This window comes from Odocoileus virginianus, chromosome 27 (genome assembly GCF_023699985.2).
Source record: "Odocoileus virginianus isolate 20LAN1187 ecotype Illinois chromosome 27, Ovbor_1.2, whole genome shotgun sequence".
Taxonomy (NCBI): Eukaryota; Metazoa; Chordata; class Mammalia; order Artiodactyla; family Cervidae; genus Odocoileus; species Odocoileus virginianus.
The window spans coordinates 26,869,276-26,896,470 of record NC_069700.1 but is presented as its reverse complement, the minus strand read 5'-3'; the positions used below and the strand labels follow the sequence as shown (position 1 = coordinate 26,896,470).

Genomic DNA, 27,195 nt, shown 5'->3' with positions numbered 1-27,195 from the left:
TCCCCTCCTCTCTGTCCGCACCACGAATCTCTGGAGGATGAGAAAACTCACACAGAACTTTTGACTGAGGGATCCTGTGTGTTGATGGGTCAGGAGTGGAGCCATGGCTTCAGGGAGACCCTAGCTCTGCCCACAGGCACCCTGACTGGGGTGCCTCAGTGAAGGGTCAGCCCCCACTCCCAGGGAAGGACCCGAGAGCTGTGGGTGACCCCCCTCCGCACCCCCACCCCCAGGAGATGGGCCGCCACGATGACCTGTGGTCCCTTTTCTACATGCTGGTGGAGTTTGCAGTGGGTCAGCTGCCTTGGAGGAAGATCAAGGACAAGGTGAGGCCAGTACAGCTGGGCCTGGGGGTGGCGAGGGTATGGGGGGCAGCCGGGGCTCCATCTCCTGGTGCCCCCTTGCCTCCAGGAGCAGGTAGGGATGATCAAGGAAAAGTATGAGCACCGGATGCTGCTGAAGCACATGCCTTCCGAGTTCCACCTCTTCCTGGACCACATCGCCAGCCTCGACTACTTCACGAAGCCCGATTACCAGGTGGGAGCCTGCCACCCGCTCCTGCACCCCCTTCTCTGTGGGCGACTGTCTCCAGCACCATCTATCCTGCTGAGGCCCCACGCCCCTGCCGGCTTGGTCCCGAGCACCTCCCCTGCTCGTCCAACTGCACGAAGGAAACTCTTCTCTGCTCTTGTAAACAGCAGTCACAGCTCCGATTTATCAAGAGCTCACCCTGCTCTCAGCGCTTTTCCTGCCTTGATTCATTTAAGCTTTAAAACAAGCCTTTGGCGATATCGCGTGTTCTTCATGTTATTATTCCAGCACTTAATCATTAATGAAACCAAGTGCTTTCAAGAACTTTACATTGAAACTCTGTAGGAGACCAAGTGGGATGATTGTCCCCATTTCACAGATGAGGAAACTGAGGCCTGGCAGCCTGGTGAGGAGCAGGGCAGGGCTCGGGCACACTTGCCTCCAAGTCCAGTGCTCTTTCCAAGGTGCCCTCACCACACTCGCATGGGCCTGCTGACCCTGATCAAAGAATGGGGGAAACAGTGTTCTGCCAGGATCCGCTGTGTGCCAGGCATGGCCACACCCCTCGGGAGCACAGAGAGTGTCAGGCCCACAGTGGGCCCACAGTAAAGGGGGTCCTGCTAGCAGAGAGAACCGTCTGGAGAGAGAGCTAAGTCAGAGCAGGAATGTCTGGGGGACTGCCACCTCCTAAACTCAGAGACCCAGTTGTTGGCAGAGATTCCTTACTCGGGTAGTCTGGAGACCATGCCCCTTAGTCCTAACTGAGCCTCATGAAGTCCTCCAGACCACACAGCTTCCAGCACACCCTGAGCTGGGCCCTGCAGCTGGCTGCTAGAAATATAGAGGCGGCAGGCAGGCCTGTGAATGGTTCAAACTGAGGCTGTGTGGGCGAGGGAATCAGGGAAGGCTTCAAGTGGGAGAGAATGGTGGGCCGGGCACTGCAGGCAGACGAAGTATTCTGTGCAGAGGTATGACCCCAGGTGGTGGGTTTGGGAAACTGCTGCTGCTGCTGCGTCTGCTGAGCCAGTGGCGATGGCAGAGGAGGCTGGATTGAGGGGGACACATCTCCAAGGGCTCGTGTCCAGCCAGGGGGGAGCTGAAGTCCAGACAATAATTTGCATGCTGATTTGCATATTGTGTGCATGTTTTCATTTAAAATCAATGTGCCCTTCTCCTTCCAATGCCCCCTCTTGGCCCTTCCCTGTCCTGGAAGGCCCCTGTCTTCCCCTCTGCAACCCCAGCACCTGCCCCCTCCTCCTGGCTAGCCCCTGGGGTCACCGCTCTGTCCTCCCGCCACCCCCGCCCCCTGCAGTTGATCATGTCAGTGTTTGAGAACAGCATGAAGGAGCGGGGCATAGCCGAGAACGAGGCCTTTGACTGGGAGAAGGCGGGCAATGACGCCCTCCTGTCCACGAGCACCTCCACCCCGCCCCAGCAGAATACCCGGCAGACAGCAGCCATGTTTGGGTGAGTCTCGGGAGGGGTGATGGCCCTGTGGGGAGGCAGACGACCCCTGCCTGGGAAGCCCGCCCTCTCCTCCTCTTCTTACCTGGACACACACCTGGCTGTCTCTCCTGTTCTCGGTGATCAGAAGTGGGGCTCTTGAATCCCAGAAGTCCTACCACATCTCCACCTTCAATCTGGGGATGCTATGGACATCCCTATTTGGAGTTCTTGACCTTTCTGGGGAGCAGGGAACCCTGAGTGAGGTTCCCCCGGGGCCCACAGTTTGGTGACCACACATGGCCAGGTCTTGAGCCCCAGCTTTGGGCCCTGTAGGGCTCAGAGAAGAAACTTGCAGCCCCTGACCTCAAAATGCTCAGTTGAGTCGAGGATGTTTGTAATTGATGAGTCGGCGAACTCAGATCCAAGTGAAAAGCACAAAGACTGAGTGGCCCAGGGAGGGGCCAGAGTGAGAAGGTCTCCCCCCGCCTCACCGTCCCAGGACTGAGCCAGGGGACTCGCTGGGGAGACTCGGCAGGACTTGCCAGCACACGTGGTGCCAGTTCTGTGATGACGTTGCTCGAGGAACTCCAAAGTGATTCTTTCTTTAGACCCATTTCCTAGTCTGAAGGGCTTCCCAGGTGGTGCTAGTAGCAAAGAAACTCGCTTGCCCACGGGTTTGTCCCTGGGTCGGGAAGATCCCCTGGAGAAGGAAATGGCAACCCACTCCAGTATTCTTGCCTGGAGAATCCTGTGGACAGAGGAGCCTGATGAGCTACAGTCCATGGGGTCACATGGAGTCAGACATGACTGATGTGACTTAGCAGGCGTATATGCCCAGTCTCGAGGAATCAGGCCAGCAAACTGCAGTAGGGAGCTGTCAGGGCTGCGAAGCAGCGAATCTCCTAAATAAACAGAGCCAGGTGGTGCTGTAGCCCGCCTCCAAGTCTCTGCCCACCGGAGCCACCTGAGGGTATTATGGTCCCAGAGGGTCTAGAAACCAGAGATGGAGATAGGCCTATGGACGCCCCCAACCTGCCGGACCTCTCCTGTGCCCCCGCCCACAGGTGGTGGGTGGTCTCCAGTGCTAGACGAGAGGGCAGTCCCCCGCCAGCCTTGCCCACGGCTCCCTCTCGGCCTCCACAGGGTGGTCAATGTGACGCCAGTGCCTGGTGACCTGCTTCGGGAGAACACCGAGGACGTGTTGCAGGGCGAGCATCTGAGTGACCAGGAGAATGCACCCCCTATCCTGCCTGGACGGCCCCCCGAGGGGCTGGGTCCCAGCCCCCACCTTATCCCCCACCCTGGGGGTCCTGAGGCTGAAGTCTGGGAGGAGACAGATGTCAACCGGAACAAACTCCGGATCAACATTGGAAAAGTAACTGCAGCCAGGGAGGGCGATGTGGGTGGCCTTCTCCCCCTCCCCCCTTGTTCCCCACCTGTGGGCCCCTCTCCCCAGCCACCTGCCTGCTCGCCCTGCCTGCTTGGCCTGGTGCCTTCCCGGGATCACTGGCACCCAGTGCTTGGACCTCCCACTCCCTCCTTCACCCCAAGAAAACCACAGCCCCACAGCCACCCATCAGCCCCAGCTCATGGGACTCCCCTCTCCTGCAGACCCCCGCTGTGGTGGAGGAGGAGCAGAGCCGCGGTGTGGGGGTCCCCAGCTCCCCAGTGCGGGCTCCCCCAGACTCGCCGACAACCCCTGTCCGTTCTCTGCGCTACCGGAGGGTCAACAGCCCTGAGTCCGAGAGGCTATCCACGGCGGACGGGCGGGTGGAACTGCATGACAGGAGGTGGGTCTGGAGCCAGGGGGATGGTCCAGAGTCCCTGGTCCCCCCCCACCCCATCACCTTCTCACAGCTGGTCTGGAGGAAGGGCAGTTTCCAGGCAGAGGTGGGGGACCCTGGAAGGGTTACGAGGTTTATGCTTGGTCCTGGGGACTCAGTTAGCATCAGTGACCAGCCCTGGAGAGGGGGTGGGGGTATAGAGGGCCCAGCTCAGGCCACGAAGGGGTGTGGGGTGGGGGGCAGGCATAGGAGGAGGTGAAGGCTGAGATGGTAGGTGGGCATGCTTCCAGAACCTCTTTCCCTAGGGACTATTTACAGAGGCCTCAGAGCAACTGGGGAAGCTTCCTCCAGCTTCGGGGGAGGGGCCTGGAGAAGATTCAGCGGGTGTTGAGGGGAGTTTTGAGAAGGAGACAGACCAAGCTTTGGGGGTCAGGGCTTGGGAGTCTGAATGTCAGGGAGGGAGGGGGGACCTGGTTGATGTGAGGGAGTGTTGGGAGAGTTGAGAGCCAAGGGGAGCCTTTAGGATATGGGATGAGAGTGGCTGGTGGCCCACGGCTGCCAGGGACCAGGGCGGGATCCTCATCTGGTGGCTGGGGACCACCTCTGGTGGCAGAGATGACCCCAGCTCCCTTGGCCCAGCCTCGGGGTAGGGGGTCCTGTCCACACCCATGTCTCCTCCTGCCCCACCTCAGCCACCATCCCCCCTCTGGATTCTGCCCCAAACTGCGCTCCACCTCCGGGACGGGCACAATGCCCCTCTGGGGTACTCGAGACAGGGCAGCCCTGTGCCAATCCCTCTGGTGACCCCAGGACGGAGGGACGAAGGCCCTGTCCTGAGGGAGCTGTCAGCCCTCACACACACACTCATATCCACACACACTCACCACACTCACACTCTCACAGGTTGAATCCCCTGGACAGAAGACCACATTTTCCTCCCCGGTCCCCCGGAGGGTTCAGGAAACAGGGAGGAGTGAGGAAGGGCAGTTTGGAAGGGAGATGAGTGGAGGAGGGAGGTGCGAAATGCCCTGAGCAAAGACAGTCCTGGAGAGCACCTTGGTCTGGCCTGGAGTGAACCCTTGTTTCAGGAGAGGAGAGGGTCAAGGGGCGATTTCCTGGAAGGGAAGGGTCAGGATCTCAAGCAGGGCAGAGGATTTGGGGGCTCTGGGGCATGTGGGAGCAGGAGAGTGTATGAAGCAGATGGGATCAGGGTGTGCCCCTCCCTGCTTTCTTCAATTCCCCCCCCCCCCACCATCCTATCTTCAGCCTCTCTCTCCCTCTGGTCCCCTCTCTCCTTCATGTCCATCAAAACAAGCCACGCTCTTGGGAAAGCAAGTGACGTCAGCCACTTAAATGGGAGTGTGAATGTAAGACCTGGGTGACCTCCCTTTGTTTTTTTTTAAGTTTATGAACAAATCGATAAAAATGCTGTGCAGATTAGTGTTGGCGGGGCCCACATAGGCCAGGGTGGGAGGACGCTGAGAAAGGCTGACAGGAGGCTTTGATCTGCACCCCTCCCCTCACAGGCTTGATGCTGGGGGGAGGATGGCAGTCAGCCCCCTGCCCACAGCCTGAGTGTGAGTGAGTTCTGCGCGGTTCTCAGCAGGGCACCCTGGAATGTGGGGGAGGACAGTTCTTCCTTGTGTAGCATCCGGCGTCTTCCTCATGTAGCATTCCTGAGGAATATCCTCACCTTGGGGCCAGTAAACCCCAGTTGAGAACCTCAGCAAGTCATGTGAGATCCACAGCACAGGTTAAGATTACAACGAAAGAGATGTCCCCAGGTAGAATCAGTGTCCCAGAAGCAAAAGCCAGAGGGGACCCAACCCCTGCCTGGCAGAACTCACTGCCTCCTGGGGAGACAGACTCATAAACACACACGTGCTGTGACGTGAGGGGACACAGGCAAGCCCTGGGAGGGCAAACTAGCCTCCCCAGGGCAAACTAGCCCCCCATCAATGCAGGCGGGAACAGCTCCCTATAGGAAGTGACACTGAGCTGGGGTGGACAGCACAGGGTGGAACGGCAGGCTGTGCGGCAGGAGAGGCATTTATAAAGGCACAGAGGTGTGAAAAATTTAGGAAAAAGCAGGTGATTTTGAGATGGGTCTGGCTAGGGTAAATGGGAAACAGGGCCTCTGTCTGGCTGCCAGGGGCCTTGAATGCCAGACTAAGGCATGTGGGCTTTGTCCTGGGCTGGTGGGGGGTCAGTCACTGGAATTTGTTGGAGGTGGTGAAACCAGCCAGGTAGGCCTGAAGGGTGATGGTAAGAGGCCAGAAAACCATCAGCATACTCGAGGGCCAGGTGGGTGTGTTCGTCTTGGGCACATCAGGTGCAAGCCTGGAGCGGGTGGAAGCCTTGGCTGGGCAAGCATCAAGTTATCTTTAGGAAGATCCAAATTTCTGGGAATGGTCTGGAGGACAGTGTTCCTTGAGCCCAAGAATTTTACTTACTGCGTGTTTAGATTCCTGGAACATAGTAAGCATTCAAAAATGTGTGTTGAATGAATGCATGAGCTCTTTGCAAGGACTGAGGTTGCAGGGTGATAACCCAGCAGGTGGCTGAGCCTGGCCCAGGGTAGGAGAAGGACAGAGTCAGGAGGTCCCAGGCATAGAGCTCCACCTCGGGGTCCTTGGGGATCCAGAGAGGCCGGGCACTGAGCCCCACGTGGGGTGGCTTTGCAGGTCACGGATGGATCTGCCCGGCTCACCGTCGCGCCAAGCCTGCTCCTCGCAGCCGGCCCAGATGCTGTCAGTGGACACCGGCCACGCCGATCGGCAGGCCAGCGGCCGCATGGATGTGTCAGCCTCCGTTGAGCAGGAGGCCCTGAGCAACGCCTTCCGCTCGGTGCCACTGGCCGAGGAGGAGGACTTCGACAGCAAAGAGTGGGTCATCATCGACAAGGAGACAGAGTTGAAGGACTTCCCCCCGGGGGCTGAGCCCAGCACGTCGGGCACCACGGACGAGGAGCCCGAGGAGCTGCGGCCGCTGCCTGAGGAGGCTGAGGAGCGGCGGCGGCCAGGGCCAGAGCCCGCCGTCCGGCCCCGGGGACGCGGCATGCACACGCTGGCCGAGGAGGACCTGCGGCTGACGCCGGCCCAGCCCCCGCCACCCCAACTGAGCCAGGCTGACGGCCGGTCAGAGACATCACAGCCCCCCACGCCCGGCAGCCCTTCCCACTCGCCCCTGCACTCTGGACCCCGCCCCCGACGGAGAGAGTCGGATCCCACGGGCCCGCAGAGACAGGTAAGGCTGGGCTCACACCCCACTCCCCATCCCCAATGCCCACAGTCCTGGCGTGCAACTGAGAGCGCTCCTGTGTACTCCCCGGGGGCTGCCAGCTAGCACCCAACGGTTGCAGCAGTGATGAAGGGAGACAGGTTTAAGGGTCTGCAAGAATGATTGTGGCGGGCAGGGTTCTGAGTCGAGTCTCGGTTTCTGGCCAGATGACAAAACAGGAGAAAGACCTCCTAGAGCATGGGGACAGGGTATGCAAAGGCCCAGAGGTGGCAATCAGAAACACTGATCGGCTTGTTGCAGCAGATGAGGCTGCTATCTGGGTCCCAGGGCCCCATCCGGGAGGGCTTTGGCCTTGGGGCCGGATTCTGAAGGCTTGGTGAGTCACCGAGGACAGAGGAGGCTGGTGGGCTGCAGTTCATGGGGTCACACAGAGTCAGACACGACGGAAGCAACTTAGCACGGCACAGCATGGCAGGCTTTTAAGCATGGGTGTGATATGATGACATTGATACTTTTGAAGGATCCCTCTGGGTTCTGTGTGGAAAATAGATTGAAGGGGCACAAACCTATCAATAGGAAGGCCACATGGCAGGCGCCAGCAGAAGAGCGCCCTGGTGGTGTGGAGCAGGTGGGGACTCTGGATATGGGGCAGGGTGGATGGAGCCTGGGGGTGTTGGGGAGAGGACCGAGGGAGTTGCCGCTGACACCCGGCGCTCTGGGTGGGCAGTGGTGCCGTCACTGAGTGGTTTTAAAGGGAGCATCAACTCAGATTTGGGCGCAGTGACCTCATGGTACCTGGGGGATGTCCACTCTGGAGGCACTGGGGTTCAGGAGAGAGATCTCAGTGAGAGATGTGGATTTGGGGATCTCGTAGTCCACAGGTGGTGTCACTCAAGAGGACTATGTGGAGTGGGGAGAGCCCAGGGTGAAGGCAGAGCTGGGAAACATTCACACCTTGAAAAAGAGTGAGACGAAGGGGCGAGAGCCTGGAACATCTGGGGAGAGGGCTCCCGGGGAGTCAAGAAAGAGCTTGCTGAAGGGGGGTGAGGGCAGCGGGGGGTGTCCTGTGGTCAGAGCAGGCTCTGTGCCGAGAGTGAACTCTGAGAGCCAGGATGTCGGACAGTGATGGGGAAGAAAGGAGCCAGGGTGGGGGGACCCTAAACCAGGCAGAGGGGCTGGCATGTTGGGAGCCCTGGGAGGACCCAGTCAGGTCGCTGTGGCGCCTTCTCATGTGGGAGTATTGAGGGCTGAGACAGGATGGGCAGAGAGGGGTCTGGTGGTGGCTGCATCATAAATGTGGGGGTGAGGGGTCACAGCACGTCTCATGGTATTCTGGTTATTTTTTTTTTTTTTTGGCAAATATGGGGTGTCCAAACAGGCAGAAGGCCCCTGGCCTGCTCGGGTTTCTCTGTGTGGTGCAGAGACTGACCTCTGACCCAGGAAGTGGCTCTACCACTCACCCTGGGTGCTGAATGGGGTCCATGTCCCCTCAGAGGACTGAGGAGAGCCAAGGAAGTGATGCTGGAGGGCTCAGGGCCCGTGTGCGTTCCACTCAACTGTCCTGTGGGGGTCCTGCACGTGGAAGGCTCTGGAAGATGCCGGGTACCAGGCCAGTTCCACTGAGCACTCAGGTCAGGAGGCCTGGCCGGGAGACCCTGGTGCCCGGAGAAGGCGGCTCCAGACAGGACTGTCTTCAGGCCCCCTCCTGGTGTGTAGAAGAGACAGTCTCTAATCTGAGATCCTGAGACTGTACATCCTTGCCTTGTCCTGGATGCTGGAAAACTGGAGGCTCAAAAAATGGGGACCATGAGCTCCCACCCTGAGAGGTCCTAGCTAGCCTGAGTTGGAGGCTCAGCCAGGGCAGGGTTTGGGCAGCATGGCTATGTTGCTGACCTGGGCTCTGTTCCCACCAGAACCAGCACTGGGTCAGCAGGAGGAGGAGCAGGATCCGTCTGGGCTCCCTTGATCCCCTCTCATTTATTCATCACCTCATCTTTCCACACCTACTGTGCCTCTGTGTCAGAGACCAGAGGCATCAGAGATCAGACACACAACAGGCTGGGCTCCCGGGAGGTGCAGAGCCTAGAAAGGGGGACAGAGGGCGATGGTCTGTGTGGGGTGGAGAGAAAGCCCAGAATTAAAGTCAAGAGGCCGAGTTCAGGACCTGGGCCCTTCCAGTCTCTTCCTGGTGACTGTAGGCCAGGGGGGTCTCAGTGTTGTGCAGCTGAGCCATCTGGGAGGCTTTTCTCACCTTCAGATGCCCCGCCCTGGTCCTTGGAGTCAGCCTCACGTTGGGGAATTCCAGCCAAGGGGGTGAGATTTGGGGGAGCAGACACAGGCCTGCTGTACGGTCAGTCTTGGGCTCAGGTCCTGCTGGTGACAAGGGTGGGCACTGCCCGTCTCAGCGAGCAATGAGTCGTGAGAGTCTGGATGGGGTGTTAGGTTGTGTGGGCCTTGGTTCTCCACAGTGCAGACACGAGCTTGGGCCGCATCCTACAGCCATGTATGTGCTCTTCTGTGTCAGCTTACCCAAGAGTGTGCAGTGGTGTGTAGGTGTGTCCGTGTGTCCACGTACACACATGTGGGTGCACCTTCAGAGTGTCTATAGAGCGTGTGGTGCGTGGAGAACCCCGGACATCTACAGTGTCCCAGCTGGTGGGGTAGTCACCACAGTGATGGTTCTAATGAGAATAAACAGCGGCACTGCTCCTGAGCTTCTGTATTTTTCCCATGGAACCCTCACAATGACACAGTGCAGAGGCCACCCCCGTTTACAGGGTGAGGAAGCTGAGGCTCAGAGGAGCTAAGTGTGGAGCCCAGGGTCACCAGCTGCTAAGGGGTACAAGTGGGATTTGAATCCAGGCAGCTGACTCCAGGGCTGTGCTCGGAGCCACACAGTCTGAGGGCTGTGTGTTTAAGAGCGGATCAGGGGCTTCCCTGGCAGTCCAGTGGTTAGGCATGTTCACTGCCAAGGATGCAAGTTTGATCCCTGGTCGGGGAACTAAGATCCCACAAGCCATGCAGTGCAGACAAAAAAAAAGACAAGGCTGAATCTGGGACTTCCCAGGTGGTCTAGTGGTTAAGACTCTGTGCTCCACTTAAGGGGGTGCAGGTTCTGTCTCTGGTTGGGGAACTAAGAACCCACGAGCCATATGACCAAAAAAAAAAAAAAGAGAGAGAGAGGGAGGGGGAGCAAACAGACCAGAGACAGATAGTTTGTGCAGGGTTAAAAAGAGCCTTTGTGGTGTGTGGATGTGTGTGTGCTGCGTGTGCACACATGTGTGCACCCGCTGGCTGGGCCATGGCAGCAGGTGTGCCTGTGGGCATGTTGGCGTGTGTGGTGGTGTCTCTGTGTGTGTCTGGGTGTGAGCACATGGGGCAGGACGTTTTGTCCAGCGTTTCAGTGCAGCAGGATGAAGTCTAGCCCTTCCTTCGCCGAGGGCAGGGGAAGAGAGAGGAATGGACTGGCATATTTTTTTCCCTTCTTTTGGTCTGGAAAGAGTCTTGAGCCTGGGTGAGGGCTCCACACCTGACTGCACATGGAATCACAGTTTGTGGAACTCCCTGCATCCTGTAACATACCTAGATTAAGTGGCTCAGGGCAGGCAGGAAGTCCCTGTAGGGATCCCACCCTACCACCTTTGTGCAAGGAAGCCGCTCCGAGTCCCAGCTCCGTCTGCTCGGGGTCTGATGTGTGAACTTCCTCCTAAAAGCAATCTTTAAAGATAGGAACACTTGCTCATCTGTCACCTACCCCCGTGGGGAGCAAGGACAAGGATAATGTGGAACCAGGCAGTCTTAGAGTATCTGTTGTTCTTTGGCATGCGTACCATGACACTTGAATTTTTTTTTTCTTACACACACCTAGATTTCTCCTCTCTGGAATTTACCGTGCAAATCAGAAGTGGCTGGGAAAGCTAGGCCAGAGGGGAGGGCAGTGGACAGAGTGTGGGATCTAGGGGAGGGATGTTTACCCTCCTTTACCAGTTGTCTCTGGCTGATAACCCAGCAGGTCAACATTTCCTGAGGACATGGACATTTGTTTGGCAGCCCCTAGAACATTTCCCTGCCACGTGTGCAAGGGGCTGGGGGACAAAGATGAATCAGGCTCACAGGCAAGGGGGTGGAGACGGTGTTTACACTCAAGGGCCACAGGGAGATAACGGTGGGCTCTTGTCTGCTCAGAATGGAGCCAGCCTTCCAGGAAAGCTGTGGTGGCTTCAAAACAGATGCGACACTTCAGCTGGGCACGGAGGACAGGGAGGTGGCCACAGGTGGTGCCTGGCCTGAGAGGGCAGGACGTGCTGGAACTAAGTCCCTTTGGCTGCTGACCAAACTCTGCCTGAGGTGCTGAACTGGAGCCCCCCACATGTGCTTTGAGAAGGGTGTGAGCAACGGTGGGTTCCGCTGGCCCTCGGTATCCCCACGTGGGCCCTGGTCACCTAACCCTCAGTGCAGACAGGACTAGCTGAGAAGGATCCTAGACTTGGCCACGAAGAAGCAGGAGGGGAAAATATGGTAAGGGCAGTGAGTGTGAGACGAGTCTACAAAATATTCTTTCTTCTCCTTTCCGTGCCGGGTCCCTAGACGCCCCCCCTTCAGTGGCGGCAGGGGCACCTTCCTCAGCCCTCTAGCAGCTGGCCCAGCCAGTCCTCACTGCTATGTAAACTGGCCTTGGTCCCAGGAAGAGCTTGGGGTCAGAAAGGGCAAGGCCTGATGACAGCCAAGTCATCGTTCCTGTCCCCACATGCCTGGGACATGGAGCCCATTTTCCCTTTTCCCTCTGAGGGTATGAGGGCAGCAGAGCATGGGTGGTCAGGCGAGGCGGCCAAGCCCTGCCATATCTCTGAACTTTAGAGAGGACAGGGAAAAGCTGCCTGGGAGAAATGACTTCAACTGGCTCCTCCACCCCCCAGTCCTCTAAACTCTTTCTGCATTCTTGAGAGTGATAAACAACTCACATGACACAGCATTTACACCATGGCCAGCACTATTCTAAGGCTTTGCATATTATAACACCTGATCCTCATAAGAGTCTTAGGAAACCACAGTTACCCCCATTTTACAGATGAGAAAGCTGAGGCATGAAGAAGTAAAGTAACTTGCTTGAGGTCACCCAGGTATTAAGTGGTGGAGCTGGAATTCAAATGTGTAGTCGGACTTTAGAGTCCTTCCCTTCTGCCACCTCGTCACTGAGACAGTAAGCGTGGGGGCAGGGCTGACGTCGCAGAGGGCACTCAGCTGGTGTTCGCGCGACCGCATGAAGGGCACAGAGTCCAGCTGGGGAGACAGATGGTGCACAGATGCCAATACATTTTAGAGCGGTCTTTCTAGGGTGAGGGGGCAGGATTTCCCCAGCCCAGAGGGAACTCCAAGCTATATAGAGCTAAGCCAGGAAGGCTTCCTGGAGAAGGTGAGTGAGCAAGGTCTCCGGGAGGAGACCATGGTGTGAGGAGGAGGTGGGGGAAGGGCGTTGGAGGCCGGAGCCTAGGTGGTGAGGCAGAATGGGCCGGTCCGGACCCTGCCCACCTGCCCGTGACGCCGGCGCCGCAGGGGCTGTCAGCGGTGGGTGGCCCCCCGAGACGGAGCTGTCGATCGAGTCTGTGCCTGACACCTCTTTTCCCTCCACTCTTTTGGTCTCTTTCAGTTGGAGGAGGACAGACTCTCGGGGCACTCCCTCCCGCGGTACAGCCCCCTGCGACGACTGGCGTCCTCCGTGTTCTCCTCCTCCACGCTGGAGACCGAGCATTACCCTCACCCTGGCGGCGGCGGCTCCTCCGGTTCCCTCATTCAGCGCAGCCGCTCGGCGGAGAGCAGCCCCGTTCGGGCGCCCCACCGGCGCCATGCGCCCCTGGCCGCCGGCAACCACAGACTCGTGCCCTCGGTGCTCCGCATCTCGCGGTCACAGCTGCAGCAGGTGTGGGCCCGCTTCACCCACAAGACCTAGGCTGGGCCCCCCCCCTCCTGGAGGGGGCAGGTGGGGGGGGTGGGGAGCAGGCAGAGACCGTGGTTCCTTCCCAGGACGCAATAATCACACACTCATACAACCTGACCCTCCCTGTCATGCAATACAGCCCCTATAACGTTGGCCCAAGGTACTGTAACCCCCCACCCCTCACCCCCTCCATCAACTCCCTCTGCTTGGTGCCAGCCAAATGGTGCAGGGAGGGGTGGGGCTGTTGGTGCAGTTTCTGGGACAGGACAGGGGCCCTGGGCTGGAGCCACCAGTGGGTCCAGAGTCCGGTGGAAACCAAGGTGTCAGGGAGAGGCGTGCTGGGTCACAGTCAGTCTGGGACGGCGCTTATTATCATGTTTAATCCGTGATCTCTTGGCATGGCTGGGCATGGTCCACCCTTGGGAAGGAGATGCCAAGAGACGGTCCCTTTTGGTGTGCTGTGTGTCTGTCTCTCTGGGCAGGGCGAGGTGTGTGGCCCTGTGTATGAGATAGGGGCCTGGCCAGCCAGCTTTGGGGTTTGGTGGGAAAGTGCCTCTGTACTCAGTGACGTGGGAGGAAGTGGCCCTGTGACCCAGTGAGCCCTTCCCAGGCCACAGTCACGGAGGACAATGCCCTGCCCTCCTGCATCTCAACCCAGGAGTCCTGGAGCTGAGCCCACTGTAGGCTGCCCCTCCCCCGGGGCATCTGTTGCCTGGCCCAGCTCCTTAGGAGCTGGGGAAGGACGCACAGGGAGGGGTTTGGGGTCTGCCCCTCAAAGTGAGCTGGGGCCTCAGGGTGATGCACCTTGCCTAGTAGCTGTGACAGAGAGGGTGGTTGTTAAGGATGAGGTGAGTGAGACCTGTGAGCTCAGGACAAATTCCAGACAGCAGCAGTCCCACCACACTGGCCCTCTTAGAGGGTGACTTCTTCCAGTGGGTGCTCAGCCAAGCTTTTCGGTCCCCAGGGGTGCTGGTGAAGACAGAACACCTGGTAGGCTGATGAGAGGGAGATCGGGAGACAGGAGGGGATCAGGATGCCAGACTGCTCTTTCTGCCTGCTTCTCAGCACCCAACCTGTCACTGCAGGGACCCCAAGGTCCTCTGTCTTCATTCCTGCTCATGTCATCCAGCACCTCTGTTTCCCTGGGGAATGGGGCAGTGGTGAAGATGGCTCCAGGATGGGCAGTACCAGTACAGGAAGGGAAGGAGAGGAGAAGGCCTGAAGGTCTGCAGAATGTTTATTGCAGTAAGGTTGCCTCTGTGTGTGTGCTTGTGTGCTGGTACACTTATGAGTATGAGTGTGGTTATGTATGAGAATGTGTGCATGTGGCAGGGTTGCCATGGATAGATGCTCAGGCTGTGCACTGCACAATTTTAGGGAGTGCCAGTTACACAGACCCTGATGTGAATGGCACCCACTGAAGTTGCCCAGTGCTGCAGTTCCGTGTGGGTGGGTGTGTATGAGTGTGAGCGTGTGTGTCTCTTAGGGAATCAGAAAGATGTTTGTGTAATCCTTGGTAGTTTCCTATGTACCTACTATCATCCTGGCTCCTCTTTCTCCCTCCTTCTTCACTTGACGTCTGCTTCTCTCCCAACTCATCTCCCTTCATCTCCTGTCTCTGGTTCCAGCAGAGGCATCAGGGCCCCTGCCTCAACCTAGGGGTGCCGCAGTTGGTGAACAGTGCCCTGAGCCAAACTGTTCTCATAGGTGGCTCATCCATGTGGGCTAAGCTCATACTCACCTCCCTCCTTTCTCCAAAAGGATAGCTTAAGGATAGCTGGGCCAAGAGCACCCTCCCCATTTGGGAATGAAAGCCAAACTGGGACCCACCTCCATCCTGACTGCTCATTTTTGAACCTCCCCAGGTCCAAGACTCTGTTGCCCTCTGGGCTGTTTTGGGTGGCTCTGTGCCCTGTGATGGCAGAAGGCAGAGGAGGGGTCAGGGTAGACCCTTCAGGAAAAGAGAAAAATCAAAGCACAAAGTTGGGGGGTGGGATGGCCAGTAGCCCTATTCCCCGCCTTCTGGCACTGCCCGCCTCCCTCCCCGCTCTCCTCTGGCCCTCTTTCCACCCTCTCTGGCGGTGGCGGCAGGGGCTGAAATGAAGGGGAGTCTGTCCACCAGCCACCCCACAATCAGCAGCAGTGGGGGCAGGGCCCCCGCTATCTGGGATTAGATGAAACCAAGCCCTCTGTTATCCGGCATTTCCTTCCAGAGGGTTCTACTACTTCACCCTGAGCACAGCTCCCACACCGTGACCAGAACTCTGCGGTACTCTAAGATCCCAAAGTGCCTTGTGACCTATCAAAGATGACGGCACTAGCTTCAGCCTCCATTTAGCATCAGACTTGTATTACGGCTTCCCTGGTGGCTCAGATGGTAAAGAATCCGCCTGCAATGCAGGAGACCTGGGTTCGATTCCCGCATTGGGAAGATCCCCTGGCGAAGGGAAAGGCTACCCACTCCAGTGTTCTGGCCTGGAGAATTCCATGGATTGTACAGTCTGTGGGGTCACAAAGAGTCAGACACAACTGAGCAACTTTCACTTTCACTTCTTCAGTGTTTCCAAAGGTTTTGGAGGTGGGGAATCCTGTTTAGCATTCCCAAAGTAGCTGAATTTTCAAACACACACACACACACACACACACACACCCAAGAACTGATTATTGTGGAAAAGAGTGTGTCCTTTAAAGATCATGACTCAAAACATTTTGTCCTTTGCGGGACATCTTTTTATATGCCCTCCGTAGTGGAGGAGAAACTGTCTTATAAGCCATAAAGCTCTGAGCTAACAGGAAGTGGTTTTGATATTATTACCTTTTGAGGGTAGCTCTGACTTTTGGAACATTTAAGGTTATTTGAAGCCACGTGTGTTGGAGCGTGTGGTTTGGAGTCCAGTTGCCTGTCTCTAGGTCCTGGACTGGGTAGGGAAGTTGTGAGCCCGCAGTGTTGTCAAGCTCTTTTTTCTTAAGGGTTTCCCAAGGAAGATGCCAGAGTGTTTCAAGAAAAGATACCCTGCCTGGGGAGAACACATAGCCTCCCCGAGGTCAGCTTTGAAAAGGAGCAGCACTCTTTATTGTATTGGAAGATGCTATTTTTGTACTTTAAAGTCACACCCTGCATGTAGTGGTGGCTTCCAATTATTAATTAATTTATTTTATTTAACAGTCACTGGCACACAGAGCTTATCATGTGCCAGGCAGTGATCTAAGCACTTTACAAAAATAACTCATTTAATCCTCATAATAGCCTAGGAAGTAAATCCCAGTATTATCTGCATTAAATGGATTAATCAGAATATCTAATTTACAAAAGCATATTAAAACCCCCGCCAATGCCGAATAACTGAGGACTTGTTTGATAGGAGTTTTAAAGTGTTTCAATCTGTGTATTGGTCTGTTTATTATTTACTGTCCTTACTGGTTGGCCCCTCCTTGCTCTACTGAGGAAGAAGGAAGTTACTTATGAATCAGACTCTGCTTCCTTCTCCATCCCACCTGGACATGGGATGGAGTTGGGGGTGGTTGGGTGGTCACTCCAGAGACCCCCAACTGCTCAGTCCCACATGGCCCCAAGCATACCCATAGCAGCTCTGGGGATTAGGTGGGTGGAGTGAGTGTTCCAATGAGAAAACAGGTGCTCAAAACCCTGTCCTCAGTGGTATTGGTGGGATGCCTGGGGTCAGGCTCACAGGCAGGGCAAATACTGACACTCATACCACTGACGATGGAGATTTGAGATGAGTGTCACCAACTCAACTCATGTCAACAGGAGCCAAGTAGTGTCAGGGAGAGGGCACTTGTGGGGACTGTGGTAAACAAAGGGACCCCCACCATCCTCAGCTCAACCAACTGTTGCCAGGATCTTCCACCTTTAACGTGAAATCTCACTCTTTTAAAATATTGGCATCTAATTTTTTAAAAAACAACTTTTTAAAGAAAAATCACTGTGTGAACTAAACAAAACTGGTTTACGAGCAGAGACCCTGAACTCAGTTTGCAGCCTCTCTGAGCAAACTCCCTGAGCACCTGAGGATCCCCCTACCCTCATCTGTCCAAGGCTGTAAGCACTCACATGGGCGGGCTTCTTAAGAACAGGCAGCTCATGGCCAGTGGGGTTGTGTGGTATGTGCTGTGTGTACATGTCAGTGAGCTCATGGTGTGTATGCCTAAGTGTGTGTGTGGGCCAGTGGGTTTGTTCATGTTAAGTGGGGTCCTCCTCAAAGGACCAGTATTTTCTCTGTAGGACAGGATCCTAGGTCAGTGAAAAATGCACTAGTAAATTCTCAGTAATGAATAGACACCCCCACCCACTTAAGGCAGCTTGGGTCACAGCAATAACCAGTCAACACTCACCACAACCTCTAGCATCCCAATCCCAGCCATTTCCTTTGCAATTCCAGTTGTGGGGAAAAAAGGAATGGCCCTGCCCAGCATAAGGAGGAATGGTGGAATCTCTGAGCCATGCTGGTACATTAACCCTTGCTCCCCCAGCCAGGAGGGGCAGGCCCCTTCAATCCCAGGAAAAGCTGTGTTCCTCTTTGTGGGGAGTCCCAGGACCCTCCTTTGCTGTTTCTCCTCTGCCCTGTTTAGGTCCCCTTTTCTGGGGAGTGGTGGTGCTGTCTGACCGGGCAGTGGTTGGGATGCCTGGGCCACTAGGTGAGCAGAGGAGCTGTGGAGGTGTGTCTATATTGGGTGATCAGAGGAGAGGACCATGCTTAGGGAGGCTCTGGGGGTCACTGGCTGTGGAAACATAGAGAACGCCATATCCCCTGCTGTCCTCGGGTTGATTTGGTACCTGAGGATGGAAGCATAGACCTCTAAGGAAAGCCTGAACACCACCCCACCCCACCCCCAAACTCTACTGGATTCCACCCCATAGGGCAGGAATCAGCCCACCCCCATGGGCAGTCCTTGGTAACAAGGAGTGTGGCAGATCACTCTCCTTAAGTTGGGGGGCACGTCCCCAAAGTTTGCATTATTCCTATTAGGGACAGAGGTGCCCCCAGGACTGGTGGGGTCAGCCTCTGAAAATTTTAAAGCATCCTTCTCCCTAAGGGAGAGGCTCCTAGACTGAGGACCACAACCCTCAAACATCCCCAGTGGTTTCCCACACCACCCAGTGGGCTTCCCAGTTTAGGGAGCCCCTGGGCCTGAACGGCGACCCCAGCCCCCAAGTGAAGAGTTGAGAAGCCGTGGGGAGGAGGGGCAATGAGGCCCAAAGGACTATGGAAACCTTCCGAGACCTCCGCTTCCACTTGGTTCCGCCGTGCGTCCCACCACCTACCCTCCCTTTTACCCGCACAGGCTGTAGGGGTGCGGGGTCTGGGGTTCACCTTGCCACGATTAACAGGCTCTCTCTCTCTCTGCTACACACACACACCCCCGTAGCTGCGCGCACACTTCATGCACTCTCCGGACAGCAAACTAGCGGCCCGGCCCAGGAGAGCACGAGGATCGTGTTTCCGGGCCCCTTTGGCAGGTTTATCACTGTATCGGAACCCCCATCCCCTACATTCCCTTCTGTCCCCGCTCCCGTGGCCGTTGCACCACGAATGTACGTTCCAGTCTTTTTAACTAGCTGCTACGCGGCGTGACCAGGCGACCCCCCGGCCTCCGAGCCCCTCAGCTGGAGCCACGCCGCTCACGTCGCCAGAGTAACCCTCCCGGGTGCCCCCGGGCATCAGCCTCTGCTCCCCGCCCCCGCCGAGCTGCCTGCTGCTAAAATCCTCCCCGGGTTCTCGTCCCCCAGCCGCCCGCCGCCTCCCACCCCGCCCCGCGCTATGGTTGAATTGGCTCCCCTCCGCCGGCTCTGGACCCCAGCCCCAGGGTGGGTCGGGGCGGGTGTGAAGCCTCGCCCCTCCGTACTCCTGGGCAGGGTGCTGACTATGGCGGGGAGGGGGAGCTGGCCAGTTCCCGGGCTTCAAGAGCCTGGGTTGCCCACACCGGATTCCTGTTACCTCACCGCCTACAGGGCTGCCCCCTCCCCTCCCTGCCCCAAATAAATTGGCCTTGCAGTTGGATGCCAAAGAGCCCAGAGTTGAGGGGGAGCCAAGCTTTGAGCCTAGGTCTCTCAGAGCCACCAACACCCCCCCTTTTGGCCCCAACCCCAGCCTCCGTGTCTCCTGCCCCACCCAACTTACACCACAGAGGGCCCTGGGGGTCCCCAAACATGCCCCCACTTCCAGCTCTTCTCTCTCCCCATCCCCGCAAATAAAACTCAGGGACCAACATCTGCTTCCTTTGCACTTGCTCCGTCGACTCCTTCCCCACCCCCCACCCCCAGCCACCTGGAGGGGCTTCGGTGGGAGAGGAGTGGGGTTCCCAGCCCTTGTGGCTGTCAGTATTGAATGAGTGGAGGGCTGGCCCCTGCCCCTCTGGGAGGTTTGTTTGGTGGGATGCGGGAAGCTCGGCCTGAGGGCCCAGCGCAGCCTTTTCCCTCCAGGGGCCCGAGGAGCCCCCTCCCAGCGTTGGGAGACAGGGATGGGAAGGGGGTTGGTGAGAGGATCCTCCTGGAGGTCCCGAATCCCAGCCTGTTTATTCCTGGGCCTCCCCATCCCATCATAACTCCCCGCCCCCCATTTTGTACTGCAATAATACTGTATTATAAGCTTGCACTATTTCCCAACCCTGGCCAGCCATAAGCATGCACGAAAAACTTCAAAACCACACACACACGAAGATGGGACCCTTTTTTTTCTTTCTCTCTCTCCGGGGTGTGTCCTCAGTGTACAGAGCAGCGTTAGGGGGGCCCCCCCAGGGCCCAGGTAGAAGAGCATGCACTGAGCCCCTGCCCCTAGACTGCGAGTACTGTACAAATCCAACACTTGAAACCGACACACACACGCGCGGCGCCGCCGGGGTGGGGGGGAAGGGGGAGGACACGGACTCTGCACCCCCCGCGCACACGGCCACGCAGGGTGGGGGTGGGGGGCGCCCCGCCGTCAGGCGTCGCTGTGCAAGGGATCTTGTGCCTTTTAAAGTCCCTGTATGTTAATGCAGACAATCCGGAGAGCTTATGTACTACCAAATTCTGATTAAAGACGCCTTCCAGGAACCTGCGCCTTGCCTGCTTTCTTTCCTCCTCCTCCTCCTTCCTAACCCACCACTTCTTGGGTCGCAGGACTGCGCAGAGGCCAGGGGCTAGTCTTTTGCTGACTCGGAGATGGGGTGGTGGATTGGGGGTGGCAAATTTCAGATCAGTGGATGCAGCCCCACTCCTACCTTAGCCAGCAGCTAAGACAGGCCAAAGAGGAAAGAGGGAGGAGACCCTAGGAAGTTTCAACCTAGTTGGACTTGAGCAACACTTACTGCTGCCGCTGGCTGGCTGTCTCCTTTCATCCGGAGGAGGGCTTTGGGGGTGGACTCTGGTCTCTGGCCTGACTGGAAATGGCCAGCTTGCTGGAGGGGGGATGGGGAGCCGGAAGGTGGTAATCAGTTCTTGGTGGATCAGACAATTATGGCCAAGTGTGTGGTGGGGGTGGGAAGCCACAATAGCAGAGAACCCTGTGAGGAGACCACGGGGAGGCTTCCCCTGCTCCCTGTCCCCTGCCCTGATGGGGGATCTGAAGGACCCCTGGCCTGGGGGAGAATGGTCTGTTGAGGGGAATCCGTGAGAGACTGGATTGTGCAGAGCCCAGAGAACTCAGGGCTAGAATGCCTGTTGAGGGAGAACTAGGTCAAGGAGAGGGTGGGACCAAAGAAGAGGGTCGCAGAGACTGCAGAGATTGCAGAGGGAGGGGGTCAAAGGGGAGGGGGCCTCACCGTCTCACTGTCCCCCACCGTACCCCCACGGGCCTGCAGCCATAGCGCCCAAAGAGGAAGATACTAATACCTTTCCCCTTGGGGCCTAAAGCAAGTGTGGGGGCCAGAAAGGGCAAGCTACAGCTGTGGTTTTTGACCGCCAGAACATTGAGAGATCCTTGCCCTGGGGCAGCCGGGGCAGGCACTGAGATCTGCGGTCAAGTGTGTGAGGATCTGTAGAGACCTACGGTAGCAGCTGTCTTCCCAGGTCATCTTACCCCTTTCACTCAGATGACTGCCATGGGCCAGGGTGCCTGGTGTGGGTGGCACCCCTGGATGGGGGGTAAAGAGCAGAGGGAGGGCTCTTGGCCTGGCAGATGTGGTAGGAGTGTAGAGACCCAGACAGATGGGCAAAGACTCTGGGAAAGGCAGAGTCCAGCAGAGGAGGTACCCTGCTGACCTCTCATCTCTGTCAGTCTAGGCACTTATGGCAATGGGAGTGGGGGTTCCCGTGGCGGGGGCAGGGAGGTATGTGCTGGGCAGCTGCTCTGGGGGTGGGGGGCACTGCTGTGAGAGGCACAAAGCCCTCTCCACCGGGCAGTGAGGGTGGGGTGGGGGTGTCAGAGCTCATAGTCCTCTTGTCCCCGGGCAGCCCGCCTTCTTTGACCTTGGGACTGTGGACTGATGAGCCTGGGCTCGGCCTGGGTCCAGGTCAGAGAGTTGCTCAATGGGTGCTGTGTGCGGATGGGGGGTGTGGGGAGTAACCTGTCTCCAGTGTCAATAGCAGGCGTCAAGGCTGAGGAGAGCCTGGTTTTGCTGGCGGCCGGGTCAGTTTGGAGTCTGGTCCATCTGCCTTTGTTCACTTTTCCAGCTGACTGGAGTAAACCGGACTTGGGCCGAGCTTTGAAGCTGAGAAGGCCACATGCCTCTGCTTGGGGCTCAGCAGCCGCAGGGGAGGGCTGAGGCTTCCATTCTCTCCGAGCTTCTCAGCTCCAAAGGCCTGCCTCCCCTCCTCCCACACCCTCACCGCATCTGCCTTTGGCCCAACTCCATCCAAGTCACCAGGGAGCCTTGAAACAGATTTCTGGGCTTTATCTCTGACCTAACAGAATCTGCAGAGTAGGACTTGGGGCTCTGTAATTTTAAAAAGCATCCCCAAGTAACGCTGTGCCAAGCAGGCTGGAGAACCACAGTAAGCAAATTGAAGTCAGACAGCGTCCCTGCCCTGAGAAGGGACCAGGAAGGTGTGAGCTGCCCCGGACGGACGCCGGCTTCCCCTCGCTGACACCCAGCACTACCTCTCCCCTCTGAGGCAGAACAGGGGAGTGTCACTGCTGTCCCCCTCCCGTGGTGTCCTCAGGCCTGGAGGGCCAAGCGCACAGGGGCTGTCCAGGGATCGCTGGCTGATTGAACAGGCACAGGATCACCTGGGTGAACAGGTGAATACTCACTGGATTTAGGCATCCAGGAGAGGCCAGAAAGGGTGAGTGAGGACTTCCTGCTCTCTGAGGAGGAGGAGGGGTGCTTCCAGCCCTGGTGCTTCCCAAATTGGAGCCAGATGGGAAGGGGCTTTGAAACAGAAAACCAAGCATGCCCAGGCCAGGGTGACCCTTAGGGTAAATCTGTGTCTTCGCTGAGGTTCACAGCTCTGCTGAAGGGCAGAGGGTCCCGAGTTTCACCACTTGGGAGGGTGAGAGGCCAGTGAAGCAGTGGAAAGAATTCTGAGTTCTGGGCTAGCCTGACTAGTGTGCCTTTGTGACTCAGGCCTATTGATGCCTCTCTCCAGGCCTCAGTTTCCCAGTCTGATATTATCAGTGATGCCTGATTTCCAGTGCAGATACCTCATCCCTCCCATGTAATGGAAGGGGAGAGCTTTGAGATGGAAGGGGAGAGGATTCCACCTATGAGCATCTAATGTGGGCACTGTGAGCAGAGGATCCATCCTTTGGATGGGGCTTTTCCAGAGAGATCCAAGAATTGGCCAGATGGCAGGGGCAAAGATCGTTCTAACAGGGATGCCCAAAATGTCAGAGATGGGCAGGAAAATAGGCTGGGATTCTGCTGAGGAAGTGGTTTGGTGGGGTTGAAGGATACCCCTGCTGAGTAGGATGTATCCGGTTCTCAGTGGGTGGGTTCTGAGCCAGACAGGAGAAACACATAATCAGAACACACTCCGGAGTGTGCTGGGGTCCTGTCTGGTGTCTGACACTATCTTGTCTTGCATGAGGAAGGTTATAACAGTTAAGGAGGGGAGAAGTCAGAGCCTTGAGCAAATCTTGGCTTTGCGGATTCCTTCTTCTCCACCTGCCTATGGGCTGAGTGCACAGAGACCTCAGCTGGAGAGCCTCTTCTTTTCCTACCTCCATAGGTATGGCATCCTGGAGTTTCTGGGATTGAGGCAGGAGGTAATGATCTTCAAACCAGGGTAAGCCAGAGCAGGGGGTAGGAGGCGGGGGTGGATGGGGTTGGGAGGGAGCTAACATTTATCAAGCCACTGCTATAAGCCAGACCCACTGCTTATATGACCTCGTTTCTGGTCACAGCCTTTGTGGAGTATGCATTATCCCCATCTCACTTCCTAACCTAGAGACTGCACACTCTATGAAAACAAGGATCAGGTCTGTCTTGTTGATCCACAAATTTACAGCCTCTAACACAGAGGCCAAGACAATAGACATTCAAGGACTTTATGTATGCATGAATGAATGGAAAACCCTTAAGGGGCTCACCATTTATCAGGAGAGGGAACCATGTAAAGGCATGCCTGTGAAACAGAGGGTGGAAGGTTCTGTGAAGGAAGGATGTGGGAAAACAAGGAGAGTGGTGGAGTCTGCTTATTGGGTGGACAAGAAGCTTTTGGGAAAATGAGCTGTTTGAGCTGGGTGCTGGAAGAAGAATAAGAATGTGTCATGTCAGTAGAGAGAGAGGGACCCCTGGGCAGAGGAAGCTGCCTAGGGAAGGATCAGAAGTATGAGAAAACTGTATTTTGAGAACTGCTGGAATGTAAGCAGGGGAGCAAAGTGAGGTTGGAGCAGGAGGTAGGAGCCAGATCATGGGCTAGGATGGGGTGGGGTGAGGTAGGGAGGAGTGGGGAGGAGTGAGGATGCACATATGCCAAGCCAAGGATTGGGACTATCTCCCAAGGACTGTGGGGCCCACCATAGGTTTCTGCAGGTTTGAAAGAGGGGGAAATGAGATCCGATTTAAGTTTCAGGAAGATTGCCTACACTTGGGCAGCTGTAGGAAGAACAGATGGACAATGCAGAACGGAAAAAAAATAAATCAGGCTTGTGGCTGGGGAACCACCAGGCAGGATAGGGCTGTGCCCATGGGGATAGGACAGCAGACACAGATGTTCAAGAGGAATGCCTGGCAGGAATCCCTGAGAGTCTGGATGACCCCTGAAGGTGTTGGAGCCCTTCCAGGGCTTCGGGTCTGCAAGGGCTGTGTTTCAGAAAACAGAAGCCCTGTGTGTTCAAAAGGCTAACAAAGTGCTGGATACCGTCCGTACCATCCCCCCAGGAACAAAGCCATGTCAGCCCTGATGCGGCCTGGTGCTGTGTGGGTGCCCAGGGATGTGTGATTGACAAGGGTGGAGCTAGAGAAGACATAGCAGCAGAGGCCCTGGTAAGATGCTCAGGTCTTTTGATGGAAGGAAGAAGGCTGAGGGGAGATGTGGCAAGAGTCTAGAAAAACAAGGACATGCCATCGCATGGCCAAGGACTCTGCCCAAAACTTCCAAGGGACAAAAGTAATCAAGTGAAAAAGAACTGTCTTTCATAGGCTGGCTGTGACTTTCTGGAGAAGTGTGGACTCAAAATGCACCTACAGAGGACTGGAAAACTCCTGGCTGACAGGCAGGTGGGAAGGGGGCTGGAGCTCTAGGGACCCAGCCTGTACTTCATGGGGTGGAGGATGGTCCAAACTGTGCCCTGACAAGTTCTGGTGGCCCCGCGGCCAACTCCCTGGCTATTGAGGAACTGTACTCTATGAGGAGGCAGTGAGGGCAACCCAGACACTTGCTGCTCCTCTCTGGACCTGGTTTCCTCACCTGCAAAAGGAAGGGTTGATCTATATGGTGGTTATGATGGCTTGCAGTTGTCATTTTCTTCTATTGACTGAATTAACTCACCTCAATGTCATGTCTTCCGGTGGACAAGCCTCCCGGTCTGAGGAGCTCAGCTCTGGGGGCGAGCTGGGCCTGGAGGTGCCCTCTGATGGGAGGGTGGCGGAGGAAGGGGCCTCTGCACACCTGGGTTTCAGGGTACATGTGGGATACAGGAGAGGAGTGGGGGTTAAGGGGAGACTGGGAGATGGAAGAGCCACTGGGATAAAGGCCTGGGACTTCCAGGGGACCTGGAGCATGGAAACAGTCATCAGAGATTTATTGAGCAGTTACTAGGTCCCAGGGACCAGCCTAGGCACCTGGGATGGAACAATGATCTAAACAAGCCTCTGTGCCTGCTCTAGTGGAACGCACACTGTGGCGGGCCTCCAAGACTGCAGGTGCAGTCAGGCCCAGGAGCAGGGCGGTGACCTCAGTGGGTCCCTGTGTGTGCCCCTTGCAGGTATTCTCCGTGGCACCCCCGTTTGAGGTGAACGGTCTCCCACGAGCTGTGCCCCTGAGCCTGCCCTACCAGGACTTCAAGAAGGATCTCTCTGATTACCGTGAACGGGCTCGGCTGCTCAACAGGGTCCGGAGGGTGGGCTTCTCGCACATGCTACTCACACCCCCCCAGGTCCCACTGGCTCCTGTTCAGCCTCAAACAAATGGGAAGGAGGAAGAGGAGGAGGAGGAGGAGGAAGAAGAGGAGGAAGAGGAGGAGGAGGAAGAAGAAGAGGAGGAGGAGGAGGAGGAAGAGGAAGATGAGGAGGAGGAGGAGGAAGAGGAGGAGGAGGAGGCAGTGGCCCTGGGGGAGGTTCTGGGGCCACACAGCGGCTCCAGCAGCGAGGGCAGCGAGAGGAGCACAGACCGGAGCCAGGAGGGCGCACCTTCCACACTGCTGGCCGATGATCAGAAAGAGTCCAGGGGCCGGGCCTCGATGGCTGACGGGGACCTGGAGCCTGAGGAGGGCTCCAAAACGCTGGTGCTCGTCTCCCCTGGTGACATGAAGAAGTCGCCTGTCACTGCCGACCTGGCCCCCGACCCCGACCTGGGCACTCTGGCCGCCCTCACCCCTCATCAGGAGCGGCCCCAGCCCACTGGCAGCCAGCTGGACGTGTCGGAGCCAGGCACCCTGTCCTCCGTCCTCAAGTCCGAGCCCAAGCCCCCTGGGCCTGTGGCAGGGCAGGGGACGGGAGCGGTGGCAATCGGGGCAGGGGGAGTGGCAGTCACCTCCTCACCCTTCACCAAAGTCGAGAGGACCTTTGTGCACATTGCGGAGAAAACTCACCTCAATGTCATGTCTTCCGGTGGACAAGCCTCCCGGTCTGAGGAGCTCAGCTCTGGGGGCGAGCTGGGCCTGGAGGTGCCCTCTGATGGGAGGGTGGCGGAGGAAGGGGCCTCTGCACACCTGGAGAATGGCATTGCCCTGTCAGGGCTGGAGAGCTGTGTCGTGTCAGCACCCCCGGGGAGCGGCCCCTTGGAGGTGACCACAGACTCACTGCCCAACGGCCCAGCCCTGGCTGATGGGCCTGCCCCCGTGTCCCTGCTGGAGCCAGGCCCTGAAAAACTGGCCACCATCTCTCCTAGTCGCCACGCCGTGCCAGGCCCTCGCCCCAGGAGCCGAATCCCTGTCCTGCTGTCTGAGGAGGACACGGGCTCGGAGCCCTCTGGCTCGCTGTCGGCCAAAGAGCGGTGGGGCAAGAGGGCCCGACCACAGCAAGACCTGGCACGGCTGGTGATGGAAAAGAGGCAGGGCCGCCTGCTACTGCGCCTGGCCTCTGGGGCCTCGTCTTCTTCCAGCGAGGAGCAGCGCCGCGCCTCTGAGACTCTCTCAGGCACAGGTTCAGAGGAGGACACACCTGCCTCCGAGCCTGCGGTGCCCAGGAAAGCCGGGCGGGCAGCTGCCACCCGGAGCCGGATCCCCCGCCCCATTAGCGTCCGCATGCCCACGCCTGCCACAGCCCAGCAGCCCCCCGACAGACCCCAAGGTGCGGCCCCAGCATCTGACACAGCCATCACCAGCAGGTGAGAAGCCGCTGCCAGTCCGGTGAGGCGGGGGCAGGGGAGGCGTGGCAGAGGGTGACCACAGAAGGCTTCCTCCAGGGGAGGCTTCCCTGGATGCAAGGGATACTGATAATCCAGCTACACCTCCCCAACCCAGTCTCTCCTCTGACTCGGGTCCCAGCCCTGGCACTGGGCTCAAGGAAGTGTCTGGAGGGATGTCAAGGAGGCAGGCTTGGGAAAGGCTGATGGGGGATAGTGGGGTCCACATACAGTCTCTGGTGTGCCACGGGGCATTTGAAGCTCAAAGATAAAGCCTAGAATAGTTGGGAGAAAACATTAGCCATATTAATATAAGCATGAGTATATAATGCAGTAGAATGTAAAGATGAAACAGAGACAGAGAAAGCATG

General features: G+C 57.3%; 1 protein-coding gene across 3 annotated transcripts in view; it reads left to right on the top strand.

The window, feature by feature from the left end:
* TTBK1 (tau tubulin kinase 1) overlaps positions 1-27,195 on the top strand; it is a 41,758-nt gene that overhangs the window by 10,987 nt on the left and 3,576 nt on the right. For all 3 annotated transcript variants that reach the window (XM_070456402.1, XM_020914222.2, XM_070456401.1), the window contains 7 exons: positions 234-326; positions 412-537; positions 1,844-1,998; positions 3,121-3,352; positions 3,589-3,767; positions 6,446-7,007; positions 25,245-26,806. In XM_070456402.1, coding sequence (XP_070312503.1) covers positions 234-326; positions 412-537; positions 1,844-1,998; positions 3,121-3,352; positions 3,589-3,767; positions 6,446-7,007; positions 25,245-26,806 — 2,909 coding nt within the window. The remainder of the gene's footprint in view (positions 1-233; positions 327-411; positions 538-1,843; positions 1,999-3,120; positions 3,353-3,588; positions 3,768-6,445; positions 7,008-25,244; positions 26,807-27,195) is intronic.